Source organism: Lathyrus oleraceus, chromosome 6, assembly GCF_024323335.1.
Source record: "Lathyrus oleraceus cultivar Zhongwan6 chromosome 6, CAAS_Psat_ZW6_1.0, whole genome shotgun sequence".
Taxonomy (NCBI): domain Eukaryota; kingdom Viridiplantae; phylum Streptophyta; class Magnoliopsida; order Fabales; family Fabaceae; genus Lathyrus; species Lathyrus oleraceus.
The window spans coordinates 314,810,725-314,837,098 of record NC_066584.1 but is presented as its reverse complement, the minus strand read 5'-3'; the positions used below and the strand labels follow the sequence as shown (position 1 = coordinate 314,837,098).

The 26,374-nt window shown below is 36.9% G+C and overlaps 1 protein-coding gene across 1 annotated transcript; it reads right to left on the bottom strand.

Moving 5' to 3' along the window:
* Positions 1-55: 55 nt before the first annotated feature.
* LOC127097844 (probable inactive ATP-dependent zinc metalloprotease FTSHI 5, chloroplastic) lies at positions 56-25,901 on the bottom strand. Its single transcript, XM_051036330.1, has 19 exons — positions 24,810-25,901; positions 23,995-24,274; positions 23,477-23,677; positions 23,051-23,350; positions 22,686-22,958; positions 19,277-19,366; positions 19,057-19,188; positions 18,053-18,226; positions 16,715-16,836; positions 16,428-16,629; positions 15,318-15,446; positions 14,518-14,700; positions 14,227-14,346; positions 3,068-3,253; positions 2,864-2,938; positions 1,789-1,848; positions 1,604-1,711; positions 818-898; positions 56-487 (listed from the first exon to the last, which is right to left on the bottom strand). The coding sequence occupies exons 1-19, from the start codon at positions 25,697-25,699 to the stop codon at positions 425-427; spliced, it is 3,669 nt and encodes a 1,222-aa protein (XP_050892287.1). The 5' UTR covers positions 25,700-25,901; the 3' UTR covers positions 56-424.
* Positions 25,902-26,374: the final 473 nt, after the last annotated feature.

Genomic DNA, 26,374 nt, shown 5'->3' with positions numbered 1-26,374 from the left:
GTAAAATTACATAACTTATTGTTTTAGTTTGTCAGACTGAATGTGCCAAAATAGATATTCCAAGTTAATCTAAACAATACAAAACGAATGCAACCACAACAATATATCCCCCTTATGTGAGTTGTCAAACTGACAATAACTATACAACAGCAGCAGTCAAGCCTTTGGAGTGGGTTACATGGATCTACTTTTTCGCCGCTATTATCATTCTTCTATCCAGTAACAAAAATAAAGAATTTAACTTACAACACAGGACGTTGGGATATTGCTCTTGCTCTTCTTATCCCAACGGACACAGGCATGATAGCCATATAAATGTTACATTTATATAAACTACAGTCTTATCCGAGTACAAATGAAAATTCTGAACCCACCTCCCCAAAAAAATTATCACCTCAAAATGTACAACTCCCAGTAGATTTATCTAGGATGCTAGCAAAGCACCTCCTGATGCATTTCCTCTTTCAAGGAGGCTGCCGGACGTTGGCTGGAAAACAATAACGGAAATAGTGAGATTTGTCACAGATAGATGTACTGGGTTACAGCGTCCATCACAAATGGTATACATGTAAGAGACAAACACTCAGCATCACAATATACTTGATTGTCGGTTTGCAAACTCAGGTTGACATGTAATTCAATCCATAAAAGCTTGGGAGAAGTAAAATATGTGTATGTGAACCTTTAAGATTGTCAGAATATATAATTGAAAAACCCAGAGCATTCAGAATATAATTCTCAAAAATGTCTTTTGAGATTTTATTTCTATACAAAACTAAATTCTCCCAAATTTTATTTTAACATAACAATCATATACCTCACTGGCTTGAACTTCAAAAAGAGTAAACGGTTCCTTCTCCTTGATTCCACCATTGTCTTTGGTAATTCTTTCCAAACCCTGCTAGAAGGTGAGTAATCATATTATGAAGAACATAGAATTTTGTCATGCCCGATATAAAACAGATTGCAAAAGAACCATGTGGGAGAAAACAACAACAAATGAGTTCAGTGGACTGGCAAATCAATGTAATACTGGAATTTTATAGGATATAATACTGCTACTTTAGTATTCCAAACACCAGAACATAATGAATATCAAATTAACTTTATCAAGAAATGCTGTGAAATTTGGAGATGACTAAACAAATGCAACCGGCTAAGTTCATTATACAAATTTTAAAGCATCTTGTGTAGTTATTGGTAATAAAAATATTCGGACTAAAAAAACAAGAATACCTCACATGATAATAATACAGGGATTAATTAATACTCTCAGGCCACCAAAATATAAACAAATTGTATTTAGCAAAACATAAAATCAAACAAAAATACCATGTAATATTTGCAAGCTCTATAAATGGATTTCAAAACAGGATAAGAGAATGCAATGCAATGCAAAAAAAAAGCACAGAAGATCAACAGACTAGGTTATTGTACGGGTAAACTCTCTTGAGATACTGAATTTCCAACAAAAAACAGAAAATACATACTCACGCCCCATTTTAAAGAATTTGTATTACATATGCACCGAAATGTTTAAGAAAAGTAGCAAAGCAAGTAGACAAATACCAAACTCGACATCTTAGACACACTAATTATGTACCTTTCCGGTCAAAATTTCAAATTCAAGTAATTCCTCTACAGTCTTTTCTAGTACCCGGCGATTTCTCTGCAGCATTTCTCTTGCTTTGAGATATGCCAAATCAAAAATCTAGAAACATTACCAGAGATCACATTAGATTAGATAATTTTTTTGTTGAAGTTAAATTTTTACTAAAATACGGCTACCTTTTCAACTTTAGCGGCCATCACATATTCATAGTCACCTGCCATGCTTAATGTAGAAACCTATGACAGCAAACAAAAAATAAGCATGCATTAATTTACTATTAACATTAAATAACCAAAGACGATAAACATTTTGTCTAATGCAGTTATGACAAATATCTTCATTATTTCATTGATAATAAAGTGAGTCCCTAGTATCAGATCCGGAAAGTAGAAAGTCGTACTCCTTTTTTTTAAAGAAAAAGGTAAAATGCAACAGATGGAAAAAATATGAAAGATTGGACTAATGAGAGGTTTTGAGAGCATGTGATGCATGACACATATTCTATCGAGTTAAATCAAGCATAGAATAGAGCACATTTTACTTGGAACTTAAAACCTAAGTTCAATTGCGCTTAAAGTCTTTTGGGATATTGCCTAATATACCATTTTATGTTATTTATCCTTGTTGGTGAGTACTAGCTCAATTAACAATTCAGTAAATAATTTTTGCTAAAAAAAATCACCTTAACCATAATGAACATTTTTAGAGCTACAGACATTAATATCGTGCTATGTCAAAAGTAAGCTTCAAGTTAAAATCAAAATCAAATGATACCTAATACTTATTATTAGGATTGGAATTTGCAACTCAAATTAATTACTCTCCCCGTCCCACAATATTCATCATATTTGACCATTACGCACAGATTAATAAAAGATGATAAATGAATGAAAGAGAATGGTGATTTTACACAATTATTCATGTCAACTGTTGGTATATTTCAATTGACATGAATCCAAAATAGAGAATATTGATGTTTATAGTATTAATTAGAGGGTACTTATGAATAAAAAAAAACTAATGATGCATTGGAAACAAAAAATGACAATCTTTTTTGGGACACTTTTCTTTTGCAAGTGTGACAATTATTATGGGACAGAGGGAGTGGCATTTATTTTACATGCTATTATAATAAATAGAGGTGAGTGTGGTCTGATTGAGACACTGAAATCACAAATTCGACACTGCACAACCTATATGCATTGCAACCAAATCAATGACAGTTGGGAAGCATGTAAGAAAGGTTTATACCGCATTGTTACAGTAATAAATTGCAGGACTATCATCAGGTCCCCATCCATATTGAATGACCATTCGCGTAGCTATCTGTTAAAAAAAAACAATCAGAGACTTCATAGTCACAATATTTCATAACAAGTAATAATATTATTTTCCATGCAATTAAATGAAAAACAAGAAAATATTTGAGTTGCACCAAATAAAATATTAGCCAACCTCTTGCGCCTGCTGTATCTCAGATGAAGACAGTAAGTTTTCTTCCCCAAAAGGAAATAACATTTGGGACGCAACATAAGAACCAAAACAAAATACAAGCTTTTTTTCAAGATAAGATCTTGATTCTATACTCCCATTGATGTAACCACCATTTTGTGCTTTCGTGATTTTCGTGCATCCAATTCCCTGTATAAGAAAATATTATAACCTACCAGTTATTCAAGGGAATAAGATGTTGGTTGCTGATCTGCAGCCATTAAGGCACAGCTATGCAGCCATTAATAAGGGACAGCAATGCAGATTTTATAACTGTATATATGAATACATTTATACTTATTAACACAGCCATATAGAATATTTTTTTCTTGAATATAGGAATTAATTTGAATTAATTAGGACTTAATTAGTTTCTTTAGTTAAGTGTACTCCGGGTGTTATTTATATCCTATTCTATTATGTACAAACTCAATAAGAAATACAGAATTTTTACATGGTATCAGAGCTACAGTTCTGATCCGAAAGAAAGAAAAAAATAGGATTTTCCATGGAGAAAAAAACAAACAGCTCAAGCATCTCGGATGCTGATCCAAAGGCAGCGACTGGAAACACCACCAGTCATAATGAGACAATTCTCATTACTTGTGTACAAGCTCAATGGACAGAATTATACACACCGGTCCAGATCTGTCCAACTCTTCCTCCAAGGAAAGGGAAAGGGAAAGGAAGACTACATCACCGGCGACGCTAAGCAACCAGCAAAGACTGATTCAAACCATGCAAAGTGGAAACTTGAAAACAGTCTTGTGATGTCATAGTTACTCAACTCCATGACAAATGTGTGTGGTGAAAATTTCATGTATTATGGCAATGCTGCAGAAATCTGGAATGCAACCAAGGAGACCTACTCAAATGTGGATAACACTTCAGCCATATTTGAGATCAAAAGTCTCTTACATAACCTTCAACAAGGAGACTCTCTAGTAACGGAGTACTATCACACTCTCACAAAGTATTGGCAGCAACTCGACAACTATGCTGACACAGAGTGGAAGTGTCCGGAGGATGAAAAAATCTACCAAAAATTGATCGAGAATGATAGAATCTATAAATTTTTATTGGGACTCAATAAAAATTTAGATGAAGTAAGGGGAAGGATTCTTGGAACTAAATCTCTACCTAGCATTCGTGAAGCATTTGCAGAACTAAGAAGGAAAGAAAGTAGAAGAAAAATTATGTTGGGAAGTAAAAGTGCAAACATTGAAGGCTTTGTCCTTGTAGCAAGAGGCCCACCAAAGAAAAGTAGAGGATGGTGTGATCACTGCAAGCATCCCGGACATACAAAGGAAACATGTTGGGTGCTTCACGGGAAACCCATGGATCTGAAACCACGATTCAAGGATACACGCCCATATGTTGCTGCCGTTGATGAAAGCAAATCCAAAAGTACTGCAGAGGCAAGCCCTTTCAACAAAGAACAAATAGAGATGTTGCAGAAAATGATACAACAAGCAATACAAAACACTAGTACTTCTTCCACTACTACTCTTGCCCAAAAAGGTTATTTTTCTACTGCCCTTCATGTTAATCACCAGAAAACAAACCAATGGATTGTTGATTCTGGCGCATCGGATCACATGACTGGGGACATCAATGTTGTAAATATTAGATTGTAAATAGTAATTATTTTTATTAGTAATGAGGCCCATTAGTCAAAGTCCATTAGATTTTCTATTCTCTCTTATTTAAAGCATGTAGATGTAACATGTAAGAATCACTTTTTAATATATCAGTAAAATATTTTACAACATGGTATCAAGAGCTCCCGATTTTGGGGGATTCGCTTCCGCCTAAACCCTAGCCGCCTTGTAGCGGAGTTTTTTTTACTGCAGTTTGTTGTTGTTTTTGGGTGTTTGGGTCATTGTTGTTTTGTGTTGTAGCACATCGTGCTTCTTGTTTTTGTTCACTCATCTTTGAAACCCTAACCCATCCTGTTTCTTGGTTTGTTTTCTCTCGATTGTCCTTTCAATGGCTGAGATTACTGGTAAGAGTTTGTGTTCCCGATCTCTTACTGTTTGTGGTAATATTCCTAAGAATGCGTGGATTCTTGACTCTGGTGCTACTAATCATATGACATTTGATTCCACATTATTATGCTCTTATACCACACCTTCGAGTATTCCTTATATCACTGTTGCTGATGGCTCTCATGCTTGTGTTGTTGGCACTGGAAATATTGACTTGCAACCTCCATTCCAGTTGCAATCTGTGCTTCATGTTCCCACACTTTCCCACAATTTAATTTCCATCCATAAGCTTACCCGTGATCTGAATTGTAAAGTAATTTTTTCTATGTCCCATTGTGTTTTTCAGGACCTTACCACGGGGCAGACGATTGGAATTGCTAAGGAAAAGGAAGGGTTATACTACTTCTCTGATGACCATCCAAAGGTGTTGTCCTCCTGTTTCCAGTCTCAGTCTTCCTCTTCAGCCTCACAAATTTGGCTTCAGCACAAGCGTCTCGGTCATCCTCCATTTTATATAATTAAGTCTATGTTTCCGTCGTTGTTCTTACACCATTCTGTTGAGTCTTTTAAGTGTGATGTTTGTCAGTTGGCAAAACACAATCGTGTATCTTTTCCTTCCAGTTTTAATAAAAGTGATGAACCTTTTGATTTGATTCATTCTGATGTTTGGGGACCTGCCCCTACCTCTAATATTTTTGGTGCAAAATGGTTTGTCTCATTTATTGATGATTGTACTCGGGTAACTTGGATTTTCTTGATGAATACTAAATCCGAAGTACCACAAATATTTATCCAATTTTATAATATGGTACAAACGCAATTTGGGAAAGGCATAAAAAGAATTCGTTCTGACAATGGTAAAGAATATGTCAATCATACCTTTTCCAACTTCACTAGTAAACATGGCATTCTCCATGAATTCACATGTGTTGACACCCCACAACAAAACGGTATCGCAGAAAGAAAAAATCGTCATTTACTTGAAGTTGCTAGATCTCTCCTTTTTCAAATGTCTGTTCCTACCTCTTATTGGGGTGAGGCAATTCTTACTGCTGCCTATCTGATTAACCGGGTCCCATCTCGAGTGTTAGGTAATAAAAGTCCTGCCCAATTTATGCTTTCACGTTTTCCATCTGTTCCTATCTTACACACTCTTGAGTCTCGCATTTTTGGTTGTGTTGCTTTTGTTCATGTTCACAAACAATATCGCAACAAATTGGATCCCCGTGCTGTCAGATGTATCTTTCTGGGTTATGCACCCAACAAAAGAGGGTACAAATGTTATCATCCTCCGAGTCGAAAATTCTTTGTCTCCAAAGATGTCACCTTTCATGAAAATGTGTCATATTTCACTCGTTCTCAGTCTCAGGGGGAGAACATAAGTGACTTAGAGTCAAAGTCAGAGTCTGAGTCCGAGTTTCTGATCCTTGGTCCTAGCCTCCCTAGAACACCTATCAGTGTTCCCTCTCTTGAACCCGAATTGTCACCTAGTTTGAGTTTGAGTCCTAGTTCAACACCTGAATCTGAGCCAGTAAGTGTTCCTGGTCCTTCAAGGCCTTCTGTTTTACAGGAATCAGCACCTCCAGCACCAACTCTAGTGTATCAGAGAAGAAGTAAACCTGACCTTCTCCAGAAACAAATTCAATCGCCTGAACCGGAGGTAAGTACTGAAAATGATTCCTCTAGTGATGATTGTGCCATTTCTGATACTTGTGACACTAATCCAGTTGATTTACCCATTGCTTTGAGGAAGGATAAAAGATCTTGTCCCTCCCTATATCAACACCCTATCTCTCAATATGTCTCCACTAAACATCTTTCCACACAATATCAAAGTTTTATTGCAGCTGTTGATTCTGTGAAAATCCCATCATCTGTTGAAGAAGCATTGCAAAATAGAAATTGGGTCCAAGCTATGGATGAGGAAATGAGAGCACTTGAAAAAAATGGTACTTGGGAGATTATTGAAAGGAAAAGAGACAAAAGTCCAGTTGGATGCAGATGGATCTATACTGTAAAGTACAAATCTGATGGTACACTTGATCGGTACAAAGCAAGACTAGTGGCAAAAGGTTATACTCAGACGTATGGTATTGATTATGAGGAGACATTTGCCCCAGTGGCAAAGATGAATACTGTTCGAATTTTACTATCTCTTGTTGCTTCATGTGGATGGGAATTGCAACAGTTTGATGTTAAAAATGCGTTCTTGCATGGAGACTTAGAGGAAGAAGTGTATATGGAGATTCCACCAGGTGTTGGCATAACAAATGGAGCTAACAAGGTGTGTAAATTGAAGAAAGCCTTTTATGGACTAAAGCAGTCCCCTCGGGCATGGTTTGGAAGATTCACAAAGGCAATGATGTGTTTGGGCTATAAGCAAAGTCAAGGAGACCACACTTTATTTTTTAAACATTCACAAGGAGGAAAACTGACTGTACTTCTTGTTTATGTTGATGATATTATTGTTACAGGAGATGATTTGATTGAGAGACATTTCCTCAAAGAGAAATTATCAGCAGAGTTTGAGATGAAAGACCTTGGACAACTCAAGTATTTCTTGGGAATTGAGGTAGCATACTCAAAGCAAGGCATCTTTATTTCTCAAAGGAAGTATGTGCTTGATCTTTTGCAGGAAACTGGCAAACTTGGATGCAAACCTGCAAGTGTTCCCATTGAACAAAATCACAGGATAAGCTTTGAGGAGGAAAGTGACAAAGTTGACAAGGGTCAATATCAGAGATTAGTGGGAAAATTGATTTACTTGGCACACATTAGACCAGATTTGGCATATGCAGTCAGTGTGGTGAGCCAATTCATGCATGATCCGAGGGTGAGACATTTGCAGGCTGTAGACCGCGTTCTACAATATCTTAAAGCAACTTCAAGGAGAGGACTTTTGTTTAAAAGAGGTGGAAATCTAACTATGGAGACTTACACTGATGCGGATTATGCCGGATCAGTGAGTGACAGAAGATCTACGTCAGGCTATTGTACTTTTCTGTGTGGTAACCTTGTAGCTTGGAAGAGTAAGAAGCAAAGTGTAGTTGCTCGATCAAGCGCCGAGGCAGAATTTAGAGCTATGGCACTAGGAATTTGTGAGCTATTGTGGATGAAACAAATTCTAGAAGACTTGAAGATACAATGTGAAGGTCCTATCATTGTTTTGTGACAATAAATCGGCTATTAGTATTGCTCATAATCCTGTTCAGCATGACAGGACTAAACACATTGAGATTGACCGACATTTTATCAAAGAGAAGTTGGATAGTGGACTGATAACTACATCTTACGTTCCTTCCAGGCATCAGCTGGCAGATGTGTTAACAAAAGGCTTACCAACAGAAAGATTCAGGCAACTTACTTGCAAGCTGGTAATGATAGATATCCATTCACCAGCTTGAGGGGGAGTGTTGTAAATATTAGATTGTAAATAGTAATTATTTTTATTAGTAATGAGGCCCATTAGTCAAAGCCCATTAGGTTTTCTATTCTCTCTTATTTAAAGCATGTAGATGTAACATGTAAGAATCACTTTTTAATATATCAGTAAAATATTTTACAACAAATGTATTTACCAAATACACTCCCTGTCAAGATGGATCTTTTGTTCGAATAACAGATGGTACTACCCCTAAAGTGGCTGGTGATTATCACTGAAGATATTACTCTTGATTCAGCTTTACATGTTCCAAAATTAAATTGCAGCTTGTTGTCTATCTGTAAATTAACCAAAAATTTGGGATGTATTGTTAAGTTTTTACCAAATTTGTGCGAATTTCGAGATATGAATTCGGGGAAGATGATTGGCAATGCTGAGGAGAGTGCAGGCCTTTACTACCTAAGAGTTGAAGAACAAAATAAAAGATCATACAAGGTTGCCCTTACGTGTTCATCAAAGAATGAGAATGATGTAATGTTATGGCATTATCGCCTAGGACACCCAAATTTTATATATTTGAAAAAGATGTTTCCATCTTTATTTAATAAAGATTCTGGTTTTTTCAAATGTGAAGTGTGTGAATTAGCCAAACACACCAAGACTCATTATTCCATACAACTTTATAAGCCATCTAAACCTTTCACCCTTATTCATAGTGACGTGCGGGGACCTTCACGAGTGAGCAATATTATTGGGTCAAGGTGGTTTGTCACCTTTATTGATGACCATACAACCTTATAAGCCATTTAAACTTTTCACCCTTATTCATAGTGACGTGTGTGGACCTTCACGAGTGAGCAATATTATTAGGTCAAGGTGGTTTGTCACCTTTACTGATGACCATACAAGAGTCACTTGGGTGTTTCTCATTAAAGAAAAGTCAGACAGAGGTAGGGAGTATATTTGAGAACTTTCATAAAATGGTTCAAACCCAATTTCAAAGCAAGTCAGACAGAGGTAGGGAGTATATTTGAGAACTTTCATAAAATGGTTCAAACCCAATTTCAAAGCAACATTCAAATCCTAAGAACTGATAATGGAGGGGAGTACTTCCTTCACACCCTTGGTACATACCTTGTCAAAAATGGGATTGTACACCAAACTTCATATCCATATTCTCCCCAACAAAATGGAACAGCAAAGAGGAAAAATAGACACCGATTAGAAGTCACTCAAGCCCTCATGTTGTCCATGAATGTACCTAGCCATTTTGGGGGAGATGGAGTTCTTTCTTCATCATACCTAATAAATAGAATGCCCTCAAAAACACTCACCTAAACACACCTCACAAACCCTCTTGTCCTTTTATCCTTCGACTAAACTCATCACAAATCTCCCACCAAAGATTTTTGGATGTACTGCATTTGTACATGATCAAAAGCCAAATCTCAACAAGCTGGACCCAAAAGCCATCAAATGTATATTTTTGGGATACTCTCCTACCAAGAAAGGATATAAATGTTATTGTCCTCAGAAAAGACAAATCTATCACACTATAGATGTCACGTATTATGAAGGGAATGCCTTTTATTCCAAGGTTGTCATTCAGGGGGAGAAAGTGATAATTGATGAACACCAACCTTGGGAAATTATTATACCAAAATATGTCCTGCAATCTGTCCCAGAAACCGTTCGAGAAAATGTACCCGAATCTGTCCCAGAAACCGTTCCAGATATTGTACCAGAATCTATCCCGCAAGAATCTGTCCCAAAATCTAACCCACCGAAACCTGGCTCAACCACGAAAAATTCAAAATCTACCCAAATAATACTTGAATTGGACCAACAAGCAACCACTCTTGATGTTACCAAGACAACAAATGGAAGAAAAGAAGTACAAGTATACACAAGGAAGAAAAACAAGCTTCAAACTCTTAAGGAAGTAGAAACATGCACTCTTCCGAAGCAGAACCAAGGTTTTGCCCAAAATTCAGATTCTGAACCTGCTCACAAAGGTAAATTACCATGCATTGATTCATCTTCTAATTTATTGGATAATGACACTTATGACCAGAACTTAAACTTACCAATTTCCATAAGAAAGGGAGTGAGGTCTTGTACCAAACATCCAATTGGGAACCATGTTTCTAGTGAAAAATTGTCGCAGGAGTACAAGAATTTCATCAACTCAATGGATAACACCCACACTCCTCAAAATTTCCATGAAGCTATCCTAGTTCCAAAGTGGAAGTTGCGGTTGTGGAAGAAATCAAGGCACTAGAGAAGAATGATACATGGCAACTTTGTCACCTTCCAGATGGAAAGAAGCCAGCTGGATGCAAATGGATATTCTAGGTGAAATATAATTTGGACGGGAGTGTGGACGGGTATAAAGCTCGATTGGTGGAAAAAGGATTCACTCCGTCTTATGAGGTGGATTATCAAGAGACCTTTGCATCTGTAGCAAAACTAAACTCAGTCCGTGTTCTCCTTTCCTTGACAGTAAATTTGGATTGGCCACTTCATCAGCTAGATATAAAAATGGTTTCCTAAATGGTGAACTTGAAGAAGATGTTTACATGAGAATACCACCTGGACTTCAGACGTCAGAAAACTCAGGCAAGGTATGTAAGCTCAAAAGTTCACTATACGGGCTCAAGCAATCCCCACGAGCTTAGTTTGATAGCCTTACACGAGTGGTTAGGATGCATGGTTTCTCTCAATGCCAAACAGGCCACACAATGTTCTTAAAGCATTCAGAGGAAGGCAAGGTAACCATCTTCATTGTTTACGTAGACGACATTATTATTACAGGTGATGATTATACTGGAATTGAAGGGTTAAAATTGTTACTAGCTAAGGAATTTGAAGTTAAAGACCTTGGTCATTTAAGGTATTTTCTGGGAATGGAAGTGGCACGATCAAAATTTGGAATTTATTTGTCTCAAAGGAAATATACTCTTGATTTACTTCAAGAAACGGGGATGTTAGGATGCCGGCCAGCAAACACTCCTATGGAATCTAATGTGAAAATAGTAGAGGAAAAAGAGAGTTCACCGGTTGATAAAGAGATGTATCAAAGACTGGTTGGGAGACTTATCTACCTAACCCACCTAACCCATACACGACCAGATATTGGTTTTCCTGTCAGCATGGTTAGCCGCTACATGGATGATCCCAAAGAGACTCACATGAAAGCACTGTATTCTACAGTATCTAAAGGCACCAGGGAAGGGGCTGCATTTCAAAAAGGACACATGCAGAAAAATAGAAATATTTACAGATGCAGATTGGGCTGGCTCAGTAACTGATAGAAGATCAACCAGTGGATATTGCTCATTTGTATGGGACAACTTAGTGACATGGAGGCAAGAAACAATTTGTGGTTGCAAGAAGCAGTGCTGAAGCAGAATTTAGGTCAATGGCTCATGGGATTTGCGAAGGGATGTGACTCAAAAGGATGCTTGCGGAACTATAAGTTCATACTTACCATGAAGTAAGTCTATTGTGTGACAACAAAGCTGCCATAAGTATTGCTAAAAATCTTGTGCAACATGACAGAGGACAAAGTATGTAGAAGTTGATAGACATTTCATCAAGGAGAAGATTGACAACGGATTAATTTCTCTTCAACACACACCCTCAAGTCATCAAACAACCGATATCTTGACCAAGGCACTTCCTAGAACCAACTATGAAAATTTAAGATTCAAGTTGGGCATGATGGACATCTATGACCCAACTTGAGGGAGAGCGTTGGTTGCTGATCTGCAGCCATTAAGGCACAGGTATGCAGCCATTAATAAGGGACAGCAATACAGATTTTATAGCTGTATTATATGAATACATTTATATTTATTTACACAGTCATATAAAATATTTTCCTTCTTGTATATAGGAATTAATTTGATTTAATTAGGACTTAATTAGTTTCTTTAGTTAAGTGTACTCCCTAGACTATTTATATCCTATTCTATTATGTACAAACTCAATAAGAAATACAGAATTTTTACATAAGATAAGTCAGTTCTTTTTGCTAATAAAAAGACTTAGGTTGTAATTTCTATAAAAAGTAATGGCGAAAATACTTTTATGTTTGCTATTGCAATCTAGAACTGTGTATATATGACAGATTACAATAATTGTAGTTCCAATAATTAAGAACACTTCTAATGGAAGGAGGTAAAGACAAATCAAATCAGATTAGATTCAAATCAAACAACATAAAATAAAATCAGGGAGAAGAGAATCAAATCTCTTGTGATTCTCTTACGATTTCCTGAAATGGCCCTAGACAAAAAGAACTGTAACAACCATGATGATGTTGGACAGTCATTGGGGCAAGAAGATGTGTATCCAAAAGTTTGCTACGAAGGAAAATTATAACAGAATGAAGACTGGTGACACTACATAGAGAGTGGGAGAACATATATAGTGTTGAAATTCCGCCTTCATAGCGTTCCGCCCCTAGTCGCTTAATTGTGGCACTTGGTTTGCCTTCATTGCATCTCCAACACCTTCAATGTGTTGGGTTTGAAGGGATGAATTTAGTCTCACATTGCTTAGAGATATGACTTGGATAGTGTTTATAAAGTTTGGACTTCCCTCACCTTACAAGTCGGTTTTGTAGAGATGAGTTAGGCCCAACCGACACATTCTAAGATGGTATAGAGCCTATCATAAACCTGTTGTTGGGCATCCCACATCGTCCACGCTTCAGGCTCATTGAAATTTCCGTCTTCATTGCGGTCCGTCCCTAGTGGCCTAATTGGAGCAATTGGTTTGCCTTCGTTGCCAACTCCAAGGGGTGGATTTAGTCCCACATTACTTAGAGATATGGCTTGTGTAGCTTTTTATCAAGTTTGGGTTGCCCCAACCCGATTTTAGGGATGAGTTATGCTCAACCCACACATTCTAAGATTGTAACATGGTATCAAGAGTCTATCAAATCGGGATCACCCACCATTTATATATGTGCACCAAGCCCAATAGTATTGGGCGTAAAGGGATGTATTGGAAAAACCAAGTCTCACATATCGATAATTCGGACCACCCACCATTCAGATTCATGCATCAAGCCTAATAGTGATGGATGTGAGGGGAATATTGGAAAAAAATAAGTCTCACATTGGTTAAAAATAGAGTCTAAAAAAGGTTTATATAGAGTGGCACCCTCATCTTACAAGTCGGTTTTGTAGGGATTAGTTAGGTCCAACTATCTAACATATAGGAATGAGAAAATTGGTGGAGGGTGTAGGATCCAAAAGATGGGTGACAGTCATATTTTTCTTTTATTATCTCTAAGATCTGTTTTAAGAGGTTTTTCCTATGCTGTTAGGTGCCCTTCTCCCTTTCTTTTCAACCTTATGGAATTAAACTTCACAGTATAAATATCATTTTTTTCCAAAAAAAAAAACACCTATGAGATTAATACATTAGACATTCAACAATTACAAGAGACATTTAAAGTAAAGGTGAAAGCTATTGCATTTCTTGTTCATCTAGGAGTGAAAGCAAAATTGAAGCTGTCATTAGTGCATTTTCATACATGCAATTAACATTTAATACAGGCCCCAATTTCTTTTAGAGTAGTGAAAAACATTAAATGACAGTCCTACTTGTAGTTAGCAGTAGACACTCAAAAGTTATACGAGCTACGTGAAGTTTTCGAAAGATATAGCACATAATTTTCAACAATCAAGCAGAGCATTGGAAGGTTATACAAAGCAGGCCAGGAACGGAATAAGACTAACCTGCCAAGATTGAGGTTCAAGCCAAAGATTATCAACAACATCAAAATTTGGCAATAAATGAGCAATAAGACCACGACCAGCGGCCCAGACAGCATGTGGAAATTTAGTTTCCCTCGTCCACTAACAACAAAGAAAGTTTACCCATTATTTTTTTTGGTAGCGACAGAAGAAATTGTAATGCAATTATGTTCAATTAAAAAATGTAAGAAGAAAGTCAGTGATAACACTAGAGGATACTGTACAATGAAAGTTAACCACATAATAAACATTATGGAGATGATAGTTTCTTACATCATGAGGAGGGCTCAAAAGCTCTATCCCATTGCTTATCTGGCCATATGGTTCCATCAAATCAACAACATTTTGAAGATCTTCTTTTGCTAATGTCAATCCCAGGTGATTCACCAACATTTTGTTTACTTTCTTGACAATTTTGGTTTTCCTCAGCCATTGGGGCATCACGGAACTGAAAGTCTAAGCAAAGATAATAAGTATATTTCATTTCCTACACATAAACTACATGAAAAAGAGATATAATACATGTTGCAAAAGAAAGATCTGTAATATATGAAGATAATAAAAAGTAGAAAGAACAATATTGCAGCAGTGTTCTTCAATCTGCTTATTCATTAACTCTTGTTAAATGAAAAGCAAAGTAAACAGAAAAAAGTAACTTGACAAATGATATATGTGAGTCGTTATCTCATTGATATATGACAAACTCAAGCCGTTTCTTTTAAATGGAGAAAGCATTTTAGGGAAAATTTTATTCTTTTGTTGAAGGCAGGTCAGGTCACCTAGCATACATTCTAAGGCTGCTTTTTCAAGCATAAGTACAAAGTAATATAAACAAATATGAATAATCTATGTATTAGTTATTAATGAGGTGTGTCAGCTGGCTTGATTTGTAAAGTGAGGCCATTTGCAATTGACAGCACAAAAACCTAGAACCATGACCAGCTTTTAGCTAGGGAGAGGAGGATTAGAGGGAAAGGATAGAAAAAAATCAACACATGGTGATGACCGAATGACAAAAAAATCAATATTTTCCTATTTTATGTTAATGTGAAAATAAAGAACTCAATTCTTACTGCAAAGAAACTACAGTAGCTCATTAGTTCATCTGTGTCCAGAACTTTGCTCCGGAAGGCACTTCCTTCTAGAGCCACAGGAACAAGTTTTAACTCAGTAGGTCGTAAAAGACTTGTCTTCTCAGCAACCTGAAAATGAGTATCTTTTTTAGTCCAGAGGTAGGAGCAAACATTAGTCGTAATCAAGTACCAACAAACTAGTCAACAGCAATTAAGGATTATATTTTGATGGATTGATCTATCTTTTATTAAGTTAGACTATTAAAATGTCAGTTATCAGTTATGAACCCAGCCAAGCTCTTCTGTTTCATCATTCTTAATTTCTTACTGTCCTCCATTCTCACCATTGTTCATTTGCTTTTAATCCTTGTGTTCATGGGATCAAGTGAAGTATTCTCATTCTATAAGCTATCCACATATGGGATGTGGCGAAAATTGCTTAATCAAATGCCTTAGTCAATAAGCATATATTATCATATGAAAACTTATGCCACAGGCACTTAAAATCAATAAGTTATGTGTTTGGATAAGCATGCCGAAAAGCTATTGACGTTCTGAATATTTATTTTCATCTTAAAAATAGAACTTGAGTGTGGACAGGAATCAAAGACAGTAAACCACTCGTGTTTTTACGTTGTAAGCAGCTACCTGCTCATTGAAAGAAAAAAAAATTGGGCTTCTTGGCGACTACCGGGTGTACTCCCTCTACTTTGGAGCAGTTTTGTCATAAAGGTAACAAGTTTATGCAGTTCATAAGTGCATTTAGTTGGAGCAAAATGCTCATACATATGGTTGTTACTTGTTGTTCAGCAAAGGGTTTTATTTATTGCTTCTCTCCGAAATGCTCACACACCTGGTTGCTGCTTGTTGTTCAGCATAGGATTTTATTTATTGCTTCTCTTCGGTGCTTTACTTAGAGCTGTTTAAGTAGAGTCGCCATTTCCAGTATGAAGAGACCGGGTAGTCTGGCAGCATTCAAAAAAATTCTTGTTCTTTGTTGCATCTCACCTTTCTGTTTTGCTGGGTATCTTATAATTCCCATAGCTGAACTTTTCAAGTTGTTTGTTAAAAATATGTATGTTACTATTAAAAAAAGAATTTGTTATAAACCTTTTTCCAGTCTACATAATCAATAAGCTGATCATCCATGGTTTCCTTCGCTGCAGAGTACAATATGTTTTCTCTCTCCGCCTGTGTTGGTCTTTGAAGATGAAATATTCTATCCATGCGGCCTGGCCTCTTCAGGGCCTCATCAATTTGCTTGAGATTTCTTGTAGTAGCCATCAAAACAACCCCATCTTGTTTCTCAAATCTGCATAGTATAACAAACAATGGTCAGCAAATATGTACATACAAGCATATCATCATTCTCAACTAGTCAAAAGAACTATAGATACCCATCAAGTTCCACAAGCAGTTGATTAATGAAAGCTTCGTGATCTTGATTTTCAGTGTGGATAAATTTGCCACGTACACCAGCAAACAGGTCAAAATCCTCTATGAACAATATTACAGGAGCCTACAAGTAGCTACAAACAAATCAGGAAAAGATATAATCTCGGATTATAGATTAACAAACTCATGCAACCAACGTGCATAAATTAAAATCAAGTTAAGAAAACAACAGGATTAAACCACGGAGAATTGATTTACATTTTAAATAGTTTGGCCACAAGTCTAGAGCTCCAACCAGAAAAATGAAAAGAAAAATAGATAAACAGTATTACAACATTATCATACTTGTCTAATATCCAAATAAATACTCTCTCCATCCCAAATTATAAGTCACTTTTGACATTTCACATGGATTAAGGAGTATAATTAATTTTGTATTGGAAATAGAAACTATGTATGACTTTACAATATTGTCATTCATTAATGATATAGGAGAGAGAAATTAAAAGAATTGAAAGGAGAGAGAGTAATAAATAGTAGAAGGTATATTAGGAAAAATAATCATTAATGTTAGCATTGGTATCCTAAAGCAACTTATAATTTGGGATAAATTTTTTTTTTTTTTGCAAAATATCTTATAATATGAGACGGAGGGAGTACATTTTATAATGTTCTTTCAACCTAGCAAAATTATATTTTGATAATAAACCAGACATACATGATTTCAGATGGAATCTAAAAACTGAATATATTTTAGTGTATCTAGGGCAACCTGGCTTTGACAGGGTTTTGACCCATTTCAGTTTTGGGGAGGGCAACCAAAGCAGAAGTAGGGCTCATTAATCATTGGACTAGCTAGTCCAGTTCCAAAAGTAATGGTACAAACGTACATATACATATGACTTACATAACTATCAGAACACATGAATAATAAATAAATTGAGCAGATTTTTTAGATTAACAAAGCCAAATGAAACTTGCTAATACAAAGTAAAAATATTAACAGACATTTAGACCAAAATATTTTCTTGTGAGCAATATATCTACTTCTGACTAGTTACTTTTATTAATAAAAGATTATTGGGAAGAGAGGAAGTATTATTAGTATATTAATTAAACTGGCACAAATTGTCATTTTACAGTTGTCTCCGGGGGGATTTGAACTATTTGCCTTGAGGTTACAAGGTCAAACTCTTACCACTGAATTGACACCCCATGGGCAACTTCTGATTAATTACTTATTTGATTCAAATAAAATAAATGTAGAAATCTAAACAATAAAAGGTAAGAACTGAGAACTGTAATAATAGGAGATATTAAGGTGGTTTAAAGAGTATAACCAAATCTCTAGCTGTTTGAAACAATTCGCGAACATTGGATGCACTTTGTCCAACCCACATTCCAGCCTCCAATTGTCGGGCCTTAATTTTAACAACAGGCACCTTAGCCTCAGCAGCTATAGCCAATGCTAGAGACGTCTTGCCAGTACCCCTCTCACCTACAATAAGTACACCCTGCAATATAAAAAGTTCCCGGATGTAGATCTTAGCAATTAATAGACACTGCTAACCATAGTGTATTTAACAACTGTTAAATTATGAGAGCGTTTGGAATGACACTAAACCACGAGTTTACTTTGATACGGAATGATTAGAATTGGGAATAGGTCTGGCCTAACTCAACCCTAAAAGCTAAGTCAAGGGGAAAGGATTGTCTAAGCTATTATACAGAGCATTTTGGCAATGTATCTGGCCGATGTGAGATCTTACCACACTCCCCAAACTTAGATTGGACGTCCAGAATGTAAAGATTGTGAGACGAGAGATATGCGGGTGGCCTAACATCAAGGCTGGTATTGATGGACTCAAAATGGCGAGAAAATTAAGAGCTTTGGAATTGATTGAAAGAAGGAAACCTCTGAATGAAATGATATACAATCTGTGTTGTCTTACATTTCACTTTATCTTATATGAATAATAATAAATGATTGTTCACGAAATTCATCGGAAAACACAATAAACAAATGTTGTGTATGATGAAGCATACAAAGAAAAATGGAAGAAGGTACTTCAATTTTTTCAGTTTTTAAGAAGAAGAATTGACGTAAAACCCCATAGCTTTTCTTACTCTTAATGGAACCAAAAAACAGGGTTCACACTTAAGCATTTTTGAGTAATGTCTAAGTTTCTTTAATTGAAAAAAAAAACTGTGCACCAAACTATAGGGGAACGGGAAGAATCTGAAAGTTGATAAACAAAATGTTTATGTCCCCATTTTGCTGCTAAAATAAAGAAAAAGGACAATAATGCTGGTCATATTGAAAAACCTTCATGCTACATCATACCCGAGGTGCCCGCGCTCCCATTTCTTGAAATGCCCTTGGATTTCGCAAAAATGTTACAACTTCACTGATTTCCTCTTCCATAGACTCAATGCTAGAAAAGCTCTTCAATGGTATTGGTGGTTTCTTCACCCTCTGCAGAACAGCTATAAGTCTTACAGTTTTTCGTAGATGAATAGTTAACAGTACTAAAACAGAAAATAATTAATTGCCATGTTCTAACCTTCATGTGCTCAAAAGCTGTTTTTATGGGATCAACACCATCCCTTCTCCTACTCTTCACGCTTCTCCATCTTTTTTGAAAGTAATAAGCCTGAAAAGGAGTAACAAAAGTTATAATTATAATGCCTAATTATAAGTTGCAAAGTGGTCTCTTATGATCTATCATCTATTTATCTATCTACCGACCTATCTATCTATCCCATCTTTGTGAAGAAGCAATACAAATGGATGCGAAGTGATTATATCCCAAAAGATATAATTTTACATATTTGAGTATAAACATTTAGAGTTAGAGGAAAACGAGAAATATGTGAGAGAATATGTGCATTATACAACAGAACTATATTATATATTTACAGAATCACAATAAATAAAAAGAGCAACATTGCCATGTTTGCTATATTTACACAATACTATACAACCATAATTACCCTATTTACATTCTTTCTAATAACATTTATGATGATATCTTCAAATTTGAGTTAAGCCCACAACAAAACTACAAACATGTAGCTATCATGACCCTTTGTTTGAATAAAAGAAAATGTTAAAGATGACAATAAAGGAATGCTATAGCTAATATGTTAAGCATTCGCTGGTTGCAACCATTATGGTTGGAGGGCCCTAATTCAAGAACTATGCAATGCACACAAAAGTAAAATCCACATTCTTATCATATCAAACTCAAATGAACACAAATTGCTTATCAGTCTATGGAGCTAAACTGAAATAGCATCCTGTATCCAAAGAGAATGCAGCTTTTGCAAGCTATCAGTTTAAATTGAGTAGAACACTAATACAGTATAATACCACAGCACAACATCAAACTTTAAATAAGTGGTACATACACTGATAGGAATGAATCGGACCCCACAAGTGATGATGGGGATGTGTTAGTTAACAAAGATAATTTTGGGCCTAAACAGTGGAGGGTATATGTGAGAAAGAATAAGAAAGGCCCAGTTAATTAGTATTCTCCAAATAAATAGGAGTCTCAGTTAGTTTGTTAGTATTTCCAAATAAATAGGAGTTAGTTATTATTCCCCATATAAATAGGAGTGTATGAGGCAGTAGCTAGGTATGCTATTATTTTCTGTTTTTCATATTAGGGTTTGGGCAGTGAGAGAATTGTTTTCTCTAACTGTCTGGAACTTCTTTGTTGTTTTCATATTCATTAATAAAATAATTTTCTCCATTCTATTCTACCTTTCCTCTGTTCTATCAATTGGTCCAACCTACCGGATTCATGCAAACCAGAATGGCAGAGAGAATTACTGCAGTTGAGGAACGCTTGGGACGTGTGGAAACTAGTATTGAGGATTTGCGTACTTTCATTGCTGCGGAGATTCAACGGGCGATGGTGAATCGTGAATCACCTCAGTCAAGCGGTACAACGGTTACCTCACCGTTGGATGAGTTTCGTTTGTCCGCAAAGAAGGTAGAGTTGCCAGCATTTACCAGCGACGATCCGGTGGCGTGGATCACTCGTGCTGAGACATACTTTGAAGTACAACGAATCTCTCAAGATGTTCGTATTCAGTTGACAAAGTTAAGTATGGAAGGCCCTACTATCCATTGGTTTAACCTATGGCGTGATTCAACAGAGGAATTGTCATGGGAGAACCTCTGTGAAGCAATGATGGCAAGATTTGGAGGAGAGCGTTTGGAGAACCCCTTCGAAGAACTCAAGGATTTGAAGCAATCTGAGACGGTGGAGGATTACATCGCCGAATTTGAATTGTGTTCATCTCAGTGTGGAAGGTTACCAGAACAACAATTTTTGGGCTATTTTATTGGTGGTTTACGTGACGACATCCGTTCTCGGGTAAGAACATTCAAGCCGCACAACCGGTATGTGGCGATGCAATTGGCACGTGATGTGGAACGTGAATTTGCTGAAAATTCAGGTCATGGATCTGGTTCACGTTACAAACCGGGTCATGGCTCTTGGACAAAATCTCAAAAATCTAATTGGGCTTTTCGCGAAGGGGAAGGAAAGGGATCTGCAATTCAGACCCAGACTAATAATTATTTGGGCAAAACGCGGACTGGTTCGGGTTCAGGATCTCAAACCGGGTCAACACGCCCTACTAATTCTACAGCATCTTCTCGCCCAAATTTAGGTGACAATTTGCGCCGTCATTCTCGTGGTGTCCGCCATCTACCAAGTGCAAAGGTTAATCAGCGTCGTGCGAAAGGACTCTGTTTTCGTTGCAACGAATGATGGGATCCTCTCCATCAATGTGCAACAAAACAGTTACGATTGATTATCTTGGGGGATGATGAAATTGTCAACGATGAAGGAGAGATTGTCGTGTTAGAGGCTGAGTTGGAAGAAGAGCTCACACAAGAGGAAGTAGAATGTAAAACTATGGAACTGTTTGGTGTATCCACTAATCTAAACCAGGTCCGGACGATGAAATTGGAGGGATGTTTACAAGGTGCATCTATTCTGGTTCTTATTGACAGTGGAGCCACACATAATTTCATATCCCCTAAGGTGGTGGAAACCCTCGGATTGCCTATGGTGCCTTCTAATCCCTTGGGTGTTAAGTTAGGAGATGGTCACCGTGTCCTAACTAGGGGTAGATGCAATGGAATTCAGTTGAACGTGGGAGCGGTGCAGATTTGTTTTGATGCTTATGTACTGGAGTTAGGAGGTGTGGATTTGATTTTGGGAGTTGTGTGGCTGGAAACTTTGGGGAAGGTGACCATGGATTGGAAAGAAATGTCTATGGTGTTCAACCATAAGGGCAGTAAGGTGAAATTACTTGGTCAAGTTGTAGATGATACGACGGCTACATTCCAAAGCATTATCACTCCTTCTCGAATGATAGCAGGCTGTGAATGGCCTACCTTGATGGAGGTGCTAGGATCACCGGTGTCACGTGTCTCTGATCATCAGACTAAGGAGTTGGGAGGATTGTTGGATCGTTTTGTTATTGTGTTTAAAGAAATTCAGGGTCTTCCTCCGCCAAGAAACACTAGCCATTCAATTGAACTTTTACATGGTGCTGGTTCGGTAAGTGTGCGGCCTTATAGATATCCTCATTTACACAAGGATGAAATTGAAAAACAGAATAATAGCATACCTAGCTACTGCCCCATACACTCCTATTTATATGGGGAATAATAACTAACTCCTATTTATTTGGAAATCCTAACAAACTAACTGAGACTCCTATTTATTTGGAGAATACTAATTAACTGGGTCTTTCTTATTCTTTCTCATATATACCCTCCACTGTTTAGGCCCAAAATTATATTTGTTAACTAACACATTCCCATCATCACTTGTGGGGTCCGATTCATTCCTATCATACACAAATATAGAATAGGATTGTAGATGATAACCATCAGAAAATTAGGTAGAAATTGAACACATGCTAAATGCAAGAACAAACGTATACCACTCGCCCAAGTTTCCTCCTATTTGGATTGTTTCGCACAGACACGGGACCATAACCAAGAAGTCTTGGAATTTTTCTCCTCATAAATTTGAACACGTGAAATAAAACAAATCCTGAAATAGCAGTTCTTGTGATAAACAACACGATCCATTGAATTTCACTTTGTGTTCGCCTGGCGTTAGTCCTTGTTTCTGCCTTTACTTGCCATTTCAAGAACCCTGTAGTGTCCATTGTCCCTTCCTCTGGACAAGCCATTCCCAATTTTACCCTCACCTGTATCATAAATACAACAAACGTTTCAAAAACGTGTTATTCAAAGTCAATTGTCTGAATTAGCAAATGGCAAGTTTTGAGCTCAAAGATACCCGGTTAAGGAGTAATACTAATAATTCCATAACAGGAAACCCTATAACCGTCATTAGGTCATCAGTTGTGTCCTTAATCGTGTCAAAGAACCAACTTCTTGCATTCAAGGCAGCTTCGGAATTCCACTGGTCGGTCAAAAACCGACGAGGGAACCTTAATATCACAGAAAACTGTTGGCGCAATTTTAACTCTGATAAAGGAATCCACATTAGATGGACAGCTGTTGGAATATCACAGGCTATCATTTTCCTATATAGCCCTTCAAAACCCCCAATATCTTTAAAAAGTATTTCGAATTCCTGAAATATGAAAGCAAACAAATAATCACCATACAAGAAATAAAAAAATAATAATAGTAATAAAAAATAAATAAATAAATAAATAATTAAGAAATAGAATATACACAGATGCATACACAGCTACACCTTTATGTCTACATAAAATTCTTCGTCCTCCCCCTTCAATGCAATATACATGGTACCCCAGTCAGCCCTAATCCGGACATGTTCTATTAGCTTTTTTGTGACAGCATAAGGAACAGCCAGTGGATCCATCTCCCATCTATTTTTCTCTTCATTGTACCAAGTCCTCGATATTACTCTATCTCGGTCCAAAAGAATCATTTCCTGCAATGGATAAGTAGTAAGTAGTGAAAGGAACACGGTAATGCTTGATGCACAATTAAAGGATCAATTCAACTTCATGGACAAAAACGTATGTTAAAAATAATATATCTGCCATCAACACGCCGTCATTGATGTCTAGAGAAAAACACATGAGAATCAAATATAATGTATAGGTTATTTAATTAGCGACAAATTTGCATCGCAATTTGACTAGTCTAATGACCCGTTCTAGTGAGTTGGCAGCATTAAAGGCATTTTGTTTCTTTTATTCCAAAGAATCATTCATACAACATAAAAATCAGTAGACCCTTAACCACCTCCTCTTCTGATGAGTAAACAATACTTCGCTTTTCCTTGTCATACTTCATATTTTTGCTTATCTGGGTCACCAAATTCTTCTGCTGCTCCTTTGAGTCTTCAAGACTTCTTTTTAATCGTTGGGCAAAATCAACAGAGTCTTGATGAAAGAATGGTCCAAGATCATCAACATCCACAATGCTAGGAAGAATAGTTTGTTCTAAATGTTTTCTTTGCACAGTTTCCAAGTCTTTCTGAACAACGGGTTTGGAGAGCCCGTTGACTGAGCTTGCAAGTGAACTGCAACCACATGACAAATGTTTGCACAATCATATACAGTTTCAAAGGAATAATACCGAAACTAACTAGCATGACAGTACATTATGAAACCAATAATGATTTTGCGTCCAACACTGACGACAAATTTTGTAATTGTCATGTGAGTCAAATTGATTAGTTTTACGATACCAACAGTACTTCATGACCTTAATTCTAAGATTTTCCGATTCAAAAACAATTTCAATAAGATCCCATCTCAATAAATATGTAAAGTCAACTTCCTCTTCAAGACTTCAATTAAGCCATTCCTCTTCAAGATTTCAATTAAGCCCTTCGCCTGTGTAAATAAATTATAGCAAGAAGATACAGCAAGTATCCCAAATATTTTAACATCTATCCTCAACTATTGGTCACAAAAAAGCCTTCCTTTCCATCTTATTACACACAGAAAATTACAAAATAAAACTAGAATCATAAGTAACGAATATCCACACGCAGAAGCAAACATGAAAATGTAAAAAACGTATTAACAAGTTATCAAAGCAAGTGATTCAACCTTTCGAATTCCTTCTGTTTCACTTCTTGTTTGAATCTTTCCACAAGCTGCTCACATTCCCTCTCAATGAACAAGACTTCCAACACCCCATAACTCAAAGCCACCGTCTCCTTCCTTGAAATGACACCCTCCACCTCGCCTATTTTCTCCGAAATCTCATTGTAATTCTTCACCAGCTCAACCATACTCTGCTCCAACATCTTCTTCTCAACCTCATTCACAACCTTCCCCACAACCAACTCACTCCCCGTCAACCTATCGTACTCCCGCTTCACCGCCTCTATCTTCCCCGAAATCTCCACCTCCCGTAACTCCAATTTCTGCAACTCTTTCTTCAAGTCCATCAATTGCGGATGCATCCTCTCCAAAATCTCTCTCTCGGATTTTTCCTTCTCCAATCTCACAACATCCAATGCTCGCCTCACAGCCTCCATATCAGCATCCCCTTTCCTAGCCTCTTCAATACTCCTCAACAAACCCGGCACAGTCTCCAGCACTCTCTTAGTACAGTCAGAATATTCATGAGTATTCCTCTTCACTTTTTTCTTATCAGAAAAAACAACCCAAGGCATAGTTGGAATTGCCAACGCAGGCGCAATTCGGAACGCTCCGAACGCGGAAACCCCCACGGCGAAACAAAATAGAGAGCGAACAAGCTCTTTCGTCAAGCATTCTGATATAGTTGTTCGCTCCTCCTGGTTTTGACGAGTAACGGCTAAAACGGTTTCGTTTCGTTGCTTTGCGGGGAAAGTGATTGAAGCGCGTGAGGTTAGGTTTCGAGGTTTTTGATTTGGAAAGGGACGAAAGGATGTGAAAGGTAAGGGTGGTGAAAATCGAGAAGGAAGTAGTTGCTGTGAATGAAGTGAAGAAGAAGAGGGGATGGAGTCCATGTGAATTGTGAGAAGAAGGAATGAGTTTAGATATGCATTGAGGATGAATTGAATTGAAATAGAAGCATTGAATTTGAAGTAGTAGCAACTGAAGTGTTGCAGTAAAAGCACCGTTATCCTCCTGATGGGTTTTAGCGAAGGATACAAGACGAGAGATTTGCTTAAACCACTTCTCCGTACCAAGCTCAAAAAAAAGACAAGTTATTACACTTCTATATAATATTGTTGGTGCATAATACTAAGATTAAAACAGATAAACATGGATAATAACAAACTTCCAATATAATAAAATCGTTGCATACACATTATTGTACATAGAAAGAGTATGCTTGCCGCTATTGACACTTACACTAGTTTATATACACATCACGTAGACAACATACTAAAATATTGAATTATCATTCAACATCATTCATTAATTCATAATTTAACTAATAAAAACTAATAACACCAATTTCATCCCTCAAGTGGAGAAATTGATCAGTCTTGATCGCTTTCGTCAGAACATCTGCCAACTGTTTCTGGATGTTATAATGCATAACTTCTAGCACTCCATTCTAAACCTGACTTCTCAAAAAATGATATTTAGTCTCAATATACTTGCTTCTCCCATGTAGCACTGGGTTTTTGGCAAGATTAATTGCAGACTTGTTATCAATCATCAGCTTTAGAGGC